The sequence below is a fragment of the Leptopilina boulardi genome, unplaced genomic scaffold, assembly GCF_019393585.1.
Source record: "Leptopilina boulardi isolate dan_hultmark-lab unplaced genomic scaffold, ZJU_Lbou_2.1 LbouV2_58, whole genome shotgun sequence".
Classification (NCBI taxonomy): Eukaryota; Metazoa; Arthropoda; class Insecta; order Hymenoptera; family Figitidae; genus Leptopilina; species Leptopilina boulardi.
The window spans coordinates 200041-213191 of NW_026138003.1; the positions used below are offsets into that span (position 1 = coordinate 200041).

Consider the following 13151-nt stretch of genomic DNA (forward strand, 5'->3'; position numbering starts at 1 on the left):
CGGCTATATTGATTTTATCGACAAATTTTTTCTCATGCATTTTAGGTTATGTTTATAAGCTGTCACTTTTTAATTATCGAATTGCACATTGTCTTTGATTTTCTGTTATTTTCATTTTCAAATTAAATAGTGAAATGGTCTCCGCAATTGTACTATTACCAAAATATCTGAAAAAAATTCGTTTAATTTTGAGTCGATTCAATTCGGCCATGATTGATATAAATTGATTAAATTTTTTGCATCAAAAAATGAGACCGTTTCGTGTATTATTTCTAAAAATGATACACAAAACGATCTCTTTTTGATATAACTTATGTGCATCAAAACGTTGCAATAGAAAAAGATACAACCAAGTTTACTGTGACAATTTGATTAAACACGAACAAAATATTTAATTGATCTAAATAAACGTTTGGTTTATATTTTAATAAATTTTTCTATAAGAAAAGAATTCTATATTGAACTAAATAAATTTATTTCGGTTGATTCAATCAAAAGTTTGTTTAACTGTATAATAATACATTGCGGTTTATTTTATTATCGTAATAAAATTGCGCATGTTTTCATTAGAAAATATTTTATTAAATCAATTTTTGTACCTATATGTTAAAAATTGAAAAATATGAAGTTTTTTCCGACTGCGTTTTTCAGTTGGATTGACTGTTAGGTCTGTAATGTTAATTTGTCCGTAACTTTTCTCGTAAAATATTGAATGGATTGAGTTGAAATTTTATGGAGGAGTTTTAAATATGATAAGGAATGGTTGTCAAGTGCAAAAATGTTGATATATTGTTAAATATATTATTATAAAACACTTAAAAATAATTAGAAAATGTGGGGAGGAGTGTCGGATGTTCTAAAAAAAAAAATTTTGCCTTTTATTATATTTATTTAACAATATCAAAATTTTCGCACTTCACAACCATTCTTTATCATATTTTAAATTTCTGTACAAAATTTTTAGCTCAATCCATTCAGCATTTTACGAGAAAAGTTATGGACAACTTAACATTTACAGACCTAACAGTCACATAACCTTAAATTCTTCTTAAATTTCTTAAGGTCATGTGATTGTTGTGATTTTACATGAAAATATTCTCCGTAGGTTTTTTAAAATATACAATTTTTTAAAAATAAATTTTTTGATAGAATATTAATACTTTGTCACATAACGTTTTCTTTATATTATTTTTTAGTTTACTACAAAATTTTAGCTCAATCATTCAAATATTTTACAAGAAAACCTTCGGTTATTTATTTGTGAAATCACAACAATCACATAACCTTAAATTTTTAAAAGCACTTCTTGTACGTTTCGATTTATTGAGATTAGATTTTAAATATTAGTTTAACATTATTCTGAAAATCAAAAATTAATTCTAATAATATAAAATAAATAAATGAGGTATTTAGAAAAAAAAAGAATTGTAGTATCTCTAAAAAAAGCTGATCCAGCGAAAATTCCGCACTAATTTTCATTTCCCATGTTACTATTTCAATTTGCGAAGTTTAATTGGAAATCAATTTTGTTAATGGTTGAATTCCTGCATAGTAATTTTCAATAATTAACTAGCGTTAAAATTAACTGAAATTTCCAATTTTGTTAGTTATATTTTCAAATCGGTGAAAAATAACTGTCGATTCAGTCATTACCTGACGTTCCGAACGTTCAAATGAACGAAATAATTTTTTTGGTTTATAAATTTTTTAAAAATTAGTACAGCAATGAAAAATAAAAAAATATATTTAACATTTATTAAATTATTACTTTATTTTTGCATACAGAATGCAATATTTTTTAAGCAAAATTTAAAGTTAAAAAAGTAGTAAACAAATTTTTCGTTCATTTGAACATTCAAAATTTCAGGCACATATTCAGTCATTTTAACTGATTAAAATCGTGAACTAAATCAACGAAAATTAGTAAAATTTTCTGTTACCAATTTAGAGCAGTGTATTCATCTTACAGTAAACTGTAACTCAATTTCTAGTATATTTTCTATTTAAAATTTATTTATAAAGCTGAATTAATTAAAAATAACTAATTTCACATCAACATTAAATTTTTTAATTTAATTTAAAACTAAAATATTAATTACCGTGAGATAGGTATTAAATAAAGAAAAAGAGAGAAGTGATTTAATTTATTTTTCTAAATGAAAAAAAACGGAATTGAATCCTCTTTTGGGGATTAAAACTGAAAACAGGGTTTTTTTTAAGACACCCTCGACAGGAAGTACTTGACCTGAGACTGAGTATATATATATACATTTTCTCGCAACCCCTATGAAATTTTGATCAAGCATTCTCTATCTTGCTTTCACGTATTTCTTTGCTGGATCTCTTTCATTACATTCATCTCTGTTTTGTTCTTACCTTTCTATATCGAACGAAACCACGAACTCGTTCTCGCGTCAATATAGACGCGCTTGCGCTCAAACGCATACCACCCTCAATGCTTTGCACTGTATAAATATTGAGACTCCCTTTTTATTATTTATTCACCTCTTCCATTCCCTATTTTTTGGTCTATCTCTCCTTATTATATCCCATGGAAGACTAGTTCAGATTTCTTAGATGTAGATGACACTTTTTTTTCCAAGTATATAGATATATCACACACACTTTCAAAAGAATCATATCATCTTTTGGGTCACACCTATATAGGTCTTTCGATTTGCTTTTTCCAGAAAAGTGACGCATTGCGAAATTTCTCTCAAAAAGATATAGAAGTATTTTTTTTTAATTTTAGAGACAAACCTGAATTAGTAAAAATAAGATAAGATGTAATTTAATTAGTGCGAGCATTTTTACTAATTAGAAAGGAAGAGAAGAATAGTTTTATTTTAAATTGAGAAAATATTTAAATTTCGTATATATTTGATTTTAAAATTAACAAAATTGTTAGAATTATTTTTTAGTTTATTTTGGAGTAATTTAGATTTTGAGATAGAAAAAAGTCTTTAGGATTTTATATTATGACTATAATTGAAATCGATTGATACAGATTGATTTTTTTTTCTAAGAAGAGAGGAAATGAGTCACTCTCTAAATCTGAGGAGTAGTTTTTTTTATACTACAATGAAATTGTAAACATTCATTTCTATTTAATTATTAATTTTATTAATTCTACTGTAAAAAATAAAATTATTTTTATTGCGAACACAAAAAGATTATAATTGAACATTTATTTAAAATACCAGCACATTAAATAAATAATTCAATTTTTTATTTTATATATTTTTAACAGAAAAAAAAAATTTGCTTGAATCAACCAATAGTTTATTTGTCTCAATAAAATTCTTTCTTTGTTTGAAAAATTTCTTAAAATATATATACCAAACGTTTATTTGGATCAAATAAATTAAATAGATCTTTGAAGAATTTTTTTTTTTCATTATGCATATTAAAAAAAATACGTATAACGCGGAGACAAAAAAAAAGAGATATTCAAATAACTAATGGATGTCAAGGGGAGGTATATAAATTATGTTCATATTTGTATATACGTCACTATATGTAGACGACATCTGTGAAATTTATCCAATGAAGTCATATCCCTCGTATGTACTTAACACTTAACGAGGAACTCAAGTGGTCAGAATTGACCTCGATAAACGTCGAGATGTTCAATTTGAACAAATGCTTAAAATCGTCCATATATAAATATTTTCTTCCTTTCACATTGAAAAAGTTTCTACTAATTTATATAAAAATTATATGTTCACGAAAATTTTACATTTTTGTACGCCATATTGGATCCTCCATTTTGAATTTTGACTTTAAATTCATAATCAGCGACCCCGAAAACCCTCAGAGTAAAACAAGTTTCAAGCAAATTTGTTCGAATTAAAAAAAAGTGCCATATTGAATCAGCCATTTTGAATTTTTAAAATCTATCTTTATATTCGAAATCAACGATTCAAAAGACGAATTAGTGATAATTCGTTCACGAATTCAAATTTGTAGAAATTTTCACTAGTTTTTAGTGAAATATTACTACGATTTAGTAATATTACTAGTAGTAGTACTTTGATTTAGTTATTTTTTAAACCAATTTTTTTTTCACTAAAGTTTTAGTGAAAAATGACTACAAATTAGTAGAAAATTTTACTAATTTCAATTAGTGAAAAAATTCTCACTAATTCAAATTCAGTATTTCCCGTAGTCCACACCAGGCGTCCAAATTGACGCTTTTTTTTATTATAACGGTCACTAGCATAAGAGAGTTAAGAAACAAAAAGTTATAGGTTATATTTAGAAATTTTAAAGGTAAAAATACACAAAGAGAATTAACTTTCAATATACAAATCATTGATGTTTATGTCTTCATTACATAAAAAATATTCAATAAAAATTTATTTTAATTTCATATGGTAAACACGCAGTAAACTTGGTTGTATCTTTTTCTATTGCAACGTTTTGCTGCACATAAGTTATATCAAAAAGAGATCGTTTTGTGTATCATTTTTAGAAATGATACACGAAACGGTCTCATTTTTTGATGCAAAAAATTTAATCAATTTATATCAATCATGGCCGAATTGAATCGACTCAAAATTAAACGAATTTTTTTCAGATATTTTGGTAATAGTACAATTGCGGAGACCATTTCACTATTTAATTTCAAAATGAAAATAACAGAAAATCAAAGCTTATAAACATAACCTAAAATGCATGAGAAAAAATTTGTCGATAAAATCAATATAGCCGAGCTTTTTAGAAGGTAGATGGCAGCACTCATCTATTTTCTTTCTTTAAATTTTTTCTGAATCGTTTTTATAAAAAGCAAAACTGCCATCTACCTTCTAAAAAGCTCGGCTACATTGATTTTATCGACAAATTTTTTCTCATGCATTTTAGGTTATGTTTATAAGCTGTCACTTTTTAATTATCGAATTGCACATTGTCTTTGATTTTCTGTTATTTTCATTTTCAAATTAAATAGTGAAATGGTCTCCGCAATTGTACTATTACCAAAATATCTGAAAAAAATTCGTTTAATTTTGAGTCGATTCAATTCGGCCATGATTGATATAAATTGATTAAATTTTTTGCATCAAAAAATGAGACCGTTTCGTGTATCATTTCTGAAAATGATACACAAAACGATCTCTTTTTGATATAACTTATGTGCATCAAAACGTTGCAAAGATTTGATGCAATTTTTGGTCTCAATTTGATACTTTTAGGAAAACTGTGTAATAAAAAGGAACTTTTAATAAAATGTAAAACTTTGTCGTAAACATAACCTATAATTCATTTGCTTCTTAGGTAGCTTTTATCATTCGCTGAATGGCTGAATGATAATTAAAAAAAGCGAAAACGTACTTTTTCTATATTCTCTGCGTTATAATTTGCCAAGAATTGTTAGAATAATGGTTTATTGTAGAAGAGCTCATTGTTACAACAATGACTCGTTTGTTTCATCAAGATTAAACGATGTCATTTATCTGTGCTGTGCGTAACGCGGAGGAAACACCTACATGAAAAGTGATTCACACATATCCCATAAAAAATGAGCTCTCTTTTTACACTGACCCTATATATATACTGATATTAAGTATACAAAAGTTCTCACATAAATAATTGACTTTTTAAAAGTGGTCTGAGAATATTGATTTCAATCAAATTACAGGCTTTAAAAAAAAAACTGAAACGCCCATATATCAAATTAAAAAAAAAACGGCTGTGCCTAATTATAGATGGCTATATTATATCACGAAAAGAATTCATTAAATTTTATAATAAATGAAAATTTCGGTCAGTGATACCGGCATTAGCCGAAAGTGTAACTTTTGCGCATCTTCTTGTGCAACTAGTTCCGTCATAACCTCCAATTATATTGTTTATAGAGAGTTCCGAACCTATGAGTTCCGTGAAAATTAAAGGTTTTCCCATGTGGAAAGATTTCCGGAATTTCTGCAGATAGGCTTCGGAAAAGTTTGCGGAGTGATTTCCGGAAAATTGAAAAATTGCAGTAAGTCCGCAAATTTTTCCGTAGTCTATCCGCAGAAATTCCAGAAACCTTTCTACGTGGGATTGCTAATAGTAGGGACCCTAAATTATAATCATGTTAATTAGTAAATTTTCCAATTGTTAATTAAATTTAACTGTCTTTTATAATTCAGAGAGATAATTAAGTACTAACATTTTGTACTTAATGAATAAGATATATATTTGCGAGAGGAAGTAATTAAACATAGTAGAATAGACTATAAACACTTGTTCCCTTCAATGGGATATCAGATCTTTCATGTCATGATGATTTTACATTTGAAACACCTACATCACGCTTAGTGAATCAACAAAATGAAATACAGATTTTAAAGGCCCGTCAAATTCTTCAAAGACTCCTATACTGTGCATACAATACATCGTCTCTGAGATTATATCACAAGATAAATGCAAATTTTTCACACTTGCATAATATTTATATATTTTCAATATATTCGCTTTCCAATATTCCTATTTTGGTACTTTGATGCATTTTTATTATTCATTTTCATTTCTTAATGTTTTCATTACGCAATCTTATTTATTATGTATACAATTTCACGCAGCAAAAAATAAAATCGCTTATTTTAAGATGTGCCTGACATTAAATTAGCCTTGAAAGTATATAAAAAATTTAATTTAAATTACATTCAATTCATTCAAATTTCGTAGAATTTAAAGTCAATGTTAATTTTTGATTAAATAAAAAAAATTAAAAACAATTTTTTTAAGGGATTTTAAATATTTTTGGACATTTTATATATAATATAATAGTATTTTTATTTCAGAGGAAGAAAATAAGTCAAGTACATAACATTGTGGTATATTCTATTGTTGAAAAGTTAAATTTTATATGCTTTTGTCATTTGAAACAAAGAGACTTAAAAAACAAAAAAATAACAAAAGAAAATTTTACATTTAGACATTTTTCAAGCTAAATTTAACACGTAATATGCAAAATTATCTAATATTGATGAACTTTACATAATTATTTTCTATATTGTTAATTAAAAAAAAAATTCGTGGATAAAGTTTCAAAAGTGATTTATAAAATGATATACTTTTCCTGTCGGATGAATAAGGAAATACGTGAAGTGAAGTAATTAGCATTGCAGAAAAGTGATGTTGACGATGTAACGATATACTTGACATTTTGCTTCTTTTTCTGAAGTGAAACTACAGAGGGGAAATAATTTTTACATATGTATGTATATATAATTTTGACAAAAAGAAACCTTTGTATTCTACTATTCTTTCAAAAAACAAACAAACAATTAATAATAATAATAATATAACAACATCGAATAATAATTAATATAGTCATTTAGTTTATAATGAATTATTATTAGCACTACGTGAACATTAAGGTTATTTGACCTTACCGACTGCTGCTGAAAATTTTTGAAAAATGAAAATATAAAAAATATCGACATAGAAATCTACCTTACCGACTGATGGTAAAACAGTTTTTTTTTAAATATAAAAACTACCGATATAGAAATCTACATTACTGACTGATGATAAAAAAATTAACTAGACTTTTAAAGAAAAATTTCACCATCGGTCGGTAAGGTAGGTTTATGAGTAGGTATTTTTATATTTTCATTTTTCAAAATTTTTACTATCAGTCGGTAAGGTAGATTTCTATGTCGTTAATTTTTTAATTGGTCCGATGTAAGCGGGTATTTTAATACAGACTTATATAGAAAAATTCAAGGGATTCAGGGTGTCTAACGGTCAGGAAAAGTCAGGGAATTTTGTTGGTCAGGGAAAAGTCAGGGAATTTCAAAAAATTTCATTCAAAGTCAGGGAATATTCTGTAAATTTCTATAAAAATTAAAATTTTTTGTGAATTTAAAAAATTTTTAATCTAAAAAAACTTGAATGGTTTTTATTACCATTTGTTACTACTATTAGAAATTAATTTATTGTTAAATATGTCAGTAACCATATTTTTGTCCAAAGAAAGCAGAAATAAGGTTATTAAAAAGTCAGGAAAAAATCAAAAAATGTCAGGGAAAAGTCAGGGAATTTTTTTCTCAATCCTTGTTAGACACCCTGGAATTGGAAAAACAATCCGAATTATGCGGGTCCGATATACGTGGATTTCACTATATTTATCTTTTTTAATTTTATTATTGTTATTAGTAATTTTTTTTATATTTAATATTTAATTTTTTAATCAAAGATTTAATATTTCTTCCCATATAAATCTATATAATTATTCACAATGAAAATAATATTTCAAAATAGTATGGAAAATATTTTATTATAAAACTTTTCAGATTCTTTAAAGAATATTATATAATTTAAACAATTGAAAGACTTCATTATTAAATTCTCTTTTGTAAAAATGCATTTTACCCGCAACCATGTGAGATAAGAAAATGAAGAAATTCTCGAGTCAGGAATTAATTTCTATGAATGTGTAGCAACTCAGTTTGAAATTTCACTCCTTCAAGTTGTTTTTTTTTTTTTTTTTTTTTAATCTTTTCTCCTTGTGGCTTTCCACCCACAAATAAATTGCAATGAAAATTATACAATATTCTTAATTAGCATTCAGAAGCAACTTCAGAGGTTCATATTTTATATACCTTGCATTTATATAATAATTAGCTGTAAATAATTATGTAATTTTAATCAATTAACCAAAAATAAAAATAATTTATTATTTTAATAATAGTTTAATAATTAGGATAATAATTAAAATAATTATTTAATATCAATATTTTATATAAATATTCATTTGGTTTTTCAAAAAAAAGAAATTTATTTTCCAATTTAATGTTTTATTCATTTATTTATTGCATAAGATTATTATAAACAAGCGATATACATTTTACAAAGTATAAAGTAATATAAAGAAAAAAAAAATTGTCATAATTAAATTATACACTAATTTTAGGGTTTCTATAAATAATTTTAATTAGTTTTTTTAATTAGTTTAATTACTGTTTTGTAATAAATTATACTGAGAGAAAGCGTATGACCATTAAAAAATCTTTACTATTTTTTAATTGAAAATATTAAAAAATATGTCACGTTCTTTACCCTACTTCTTTTGCATTTCATTTTGGTCTAATGAAAATTATATTATGTAACACCTCACGACATTGTGATTTAATAATAATAATAAAATAATAATAATGATATAACACGGCTGCAAAACACGTGCTATAACGGAAGTCCCTTATTGAAGAAAATGTGTGAACACTAAAGAGAGCAAAATAAGAAATAATATAATGAAATGCCGGCACTTTATTCTTAATGGAAAAAAATTTATCTCAGCGCAGTAATCTCCTTTCTTATTTTGCACTTATAAAGTGTATAATCATCAATTTAATCTCGATTACACTTTTACTTATGATTTAATTCAAAAATTTATTTTAAATAATTTTTTTCGTTTATAGGATTTATAATAAAATTTTTTCTTTTGCAACTTAATTTTGAATAAACATTTTTGATACTGCAATAGATTTTATAATTATTATTATTTTTTTTTTTTATTTTTTATTTTACTATATATTTTTATTGAAGGGTTATTAAATTATTATTATTTTTATTATATTAGCAAATATTTATACTATTTACTATATTATAATTATTTTGTGTTACAGAATGTGGTGGACAATCACTGGCACATTTGGAAATATTTTGCCAATTGATTGGAGTAAATCATTTGCAAGAAAAATGCACATGCCAGCCTTGAATCTGAACGAGGCTGCTATAAACTTAGATAGGTAATTTTATACAAATTTACCGCCTCAAAGAAAATCATAAAAATCGCCCTTCTCACTGTTTACAAGAAAGAAAACCTTGACTTGCTCTTTTTCAGAAAAAAAAACAAAAAAAATATGTTTTTTAAAACAAAAAATATGTACCTTAATATAAATTAGACATAATTACAATTTTAAAAATTGTATTAAATAATTGTGTAAGTAAATATTAATTTATCATGACAATTGCATAATTATAATAATAATAATTCTATAATTATTTCTGGAAAGATCTTTTGTGAATAGTAAATGGGAGTTTATTAAAATTAATTAGAACGAAAAGCAGCTTCATTAATTATTCTCATTATATATATATATGATCTATTTTCAGGCCAGAACTCGAGGACTTAAGCAGTGAAGATGAAGCTGTTGCGACTGATTTGGATATGCATGCCTTAATATTGTCCAGCAGTACTGATTCACATAGTCCAGAAGAACCTCTCAAAACTGCAGAAGAAGTTCTACGAGAAATTGACGATATTATGCAGGTACAAAATAGAATAATATATATATACATATATATATATTTGTTCATAATTTACTTTTATTATCATTTTCTTGTTTGATTTGCAATAGAATACAAATTAATTAATTAAATTTAATAATAATCGAAATTTTACTTTTTAGGAAAGTCCATCAATGGAAAGATCTCCTGATTCCGAAGACTCTCTTTTAGATACTGATGAAGCATTGGAAAGAAGCAGAGAAGTTTTGGGTTCTCCATTAAACGACAAAAGTACGTGAGAAAATATTTTCTTTTCCAAAAGAAAAAATAGGAGTGAAAAAAAAATTTAGAAAATTATTAAGATAAATTAAATAATCTTCTTTTTTGTTAAATTAATTTTTTTTCCGTAAAACGATTACAATTAATTAAAATCTAATTTTCTTTTTTATTATTGTTTCAATTACAGAATTACGACAACTCACTTCCGGCCAACTGACTGAACTCCTAAGCGAAATGGAGTCATTAGTGGGAGCATTAAGTGAAACTCTTATTGCAGAACTTGCATTGCGTGATGAATTACAAATTGAAAAAGATTTAAAAAATACATTTATTTCTTTAGTACTTGCCATACAAAATCGTCGAAGGGCTCATCACGTTACAAGAAAAAGAAATCAAAATATACAAAAATTGATACTAAATGGTACAAGTCCATTACCACAACATAGATCCTTCCAAGAATCTAAGGTAGATATAATATTATAAGATTTTTTTAAATTATAAAAAAGATTTAATTTCTATTTTTCTCGTACTGCAAACGTCACACTCGTATAATCACTCACTTTACGCACTTATATCATAAATAACTATTTTTTCTTGAAAAACAAATTTTACGTATCTTTATTTTTTTCAGTATTTAACAACAGTCATTCCATACCATACAGACAGTGGACCGCCAAATAATCAGGCACTTCAGGTTCTTATAAAAAGTAAGTTTATAAAATATAAAAAAAGATACATAACATTATTATAAAAATTAAAAAAAATTTCTTTTTGCGAAAATAAAAAGTATTACATTGTAAATTTTCTTTTTAGTATTGAAAGCAATTGATGAAGATAGTCCAACTGTACCCACGTTACTCACAGACTATATATTAAAAGGTAAATATTTTTAAATTGTTAAACAACAATAATAATAATAATATTTCCATCTTATTATTATTATTACTTTTTTTTTTTTTTTTTGATAAAATAAAATAAACTAGAAAAAAGTTTTGGAATTGAACATTCTCCAATTTGTTTTGAACAAAATTTTTTAAACAAATTTAACAAATTATACTATATTAATTTAGTATCAATAAAATTCGACAATTTAAAAAATTCAATTACATATTGTAAAAAAAACTACTGTTTTGTAACTTAATTATTCTTTAAATCAATTACCTATTTTTAAATAAAAAAAATATTAACAAATTGAACTATTTTTAAATTTCAGTTTATAAAATTCAAAAAATAAAATGTATCAAGATATTTGTAAACTTCCCACTTTTCATTGTTTTTTTTTTATAAAATATAATATCATCAATAATATTTGAAAATTATTAAAATAGATATGTAATTTAATAAAAAAAAAAATAAAATTTTACAATTTTGTTTCAGTTTTGTGCCCCACTTAGTGAAACTGTAAGAAGTCTTTTTATTGTTACAAGATGAAGATAAAAAGAAAAAAAACAAGTTGAACATCAAGATTTATAAAATTTAATAAGAAAGATGCAATCAGCTCTCTTCTTCTTGCCAGTGCGCTTTCAAACGTTGTTGTGTCGCATGTTTAAAAAAAAAAAAAAAAAAAAAGTTTTAAGCCATCGATCTTGCTTCTAAGCTATACATTTTCATTCAAATCTATCGCCTGTATAGAAGTAAGACGAAAAACTCCCTCTCTGATACTCTCTTCTAGTCTTAATTTCAATCACTGATGTAGTTTGTACAATTTTTTTATAAGACTTTATTATTTCATATATATACTGTGTAACGATTATCATTTTCCTCACGCTCATAAGGAGAATGAAAATTCAATACACAATCTCATATATATATATTGCAATCGAATTCAAATTCTAATTTTTATTGCGTTATTTTAAGTCAATTTTTTCATAATAATTATTGAGTTTTTATAAGTTTTTGTACATAAAATGTACCGGATGAATTATATATATATATAGGTATATATTTCGCAAAAAAAAAAAAAAAAAAATTGAAAAGTGATAAATGTAAATCTTATCTCTTATGGCTTTAGGGATATAATCATTTATGATTGATTACCGATAGAATATTGTTTCCTTTCAGGAGACACATAAATTATTAAATAGTGTAAATTGTTGTAAGCCAGTGTATTTAGGAATAATTTATTGAAAACTGACGTCACGTGCAAAAATAAATAAAGCCGAAGATAATTGTATTAAAATTTTTTGTATCTATTTCCCTTTTTCCAAAATAAAGCACCACATTATTTATTTATAATTTATTCTATTATATATTTTTTTATTACATTACTATTAAAACAATTTTAATAACAATACAAAAAATTAATAATTAAAGTTATCAAATCAATTTTGGCGCCAAGAAAATTCACGTTTAGGCGTACATTCCTCTCCAAAATTGCAAACAGTATAATTTAATCGTTTGTAAATATTTTTAATTTTTGTTAAACTATTTTTTTGTATTTTAAAATCTATTTCAAAAAATTGTTAATAATTTTCTATTGAATTAAAATAATTATATTAATTATGATTCTAATTTAAAAAAATATATTTATGCGCGCCAATTTTTTACCCAATTAGAAATTTACTTACATTTTAAAGAGCCAATCATAAACCACAAGTATGTTTTAACCAATCAGGAGACTGGAACTAGGGGAACGAAATGAACAGTGAAAAAAA

At 24.9% G+C, this 13151-nt stretch overlaps 1 protein-coding gene across 1 annotated transcript in view; it reads left to right on the plus strand.

The window, feature by feature from the left end:
* The window catches only part of LOC127290247 (fasciculation and elongation protein zeta-2), a 32364-nt gene extending 19688 nt beyond the window's left edge, over nucleotides 1-12676 (plus strand). Inside the window, exons 3-9 of the mRNA XM_051318721.1 lie at nucleotides 9615-9737; nucleotides 10105-10261; nucleotides 10401-10509; nucleotides 10685-10962; nucleotides 11129-11204; nucleotides 11311-11376; nucleotides 11875-12676. Of these exons, the coding sequence (XP_051174678.1) occupies nucleotides 9615-9737; nucleotides 10105-10261; nucleotides 10401-10509; nucleotides 10685-10962; nucleotides 11129-11204; nucleotides 11311-11376; nucleotides 11875-11891 (826 nt within the window). The 3' untranslated portion in view covers nucleotides 11892-12676. The remainder of the gene's footprint in view (nucleotides 1-9614; nucleotides 9738-10104; nucleotides 10262-10400; nucleotides 10510-10684; nucleotides 10963-11128; nucleotides 11205-11310; nucleotides 11377-11874) is intronic.
* The last annotated feature ends 475 nt before the right edge of the window (nucleotides 12677-13151 follow it).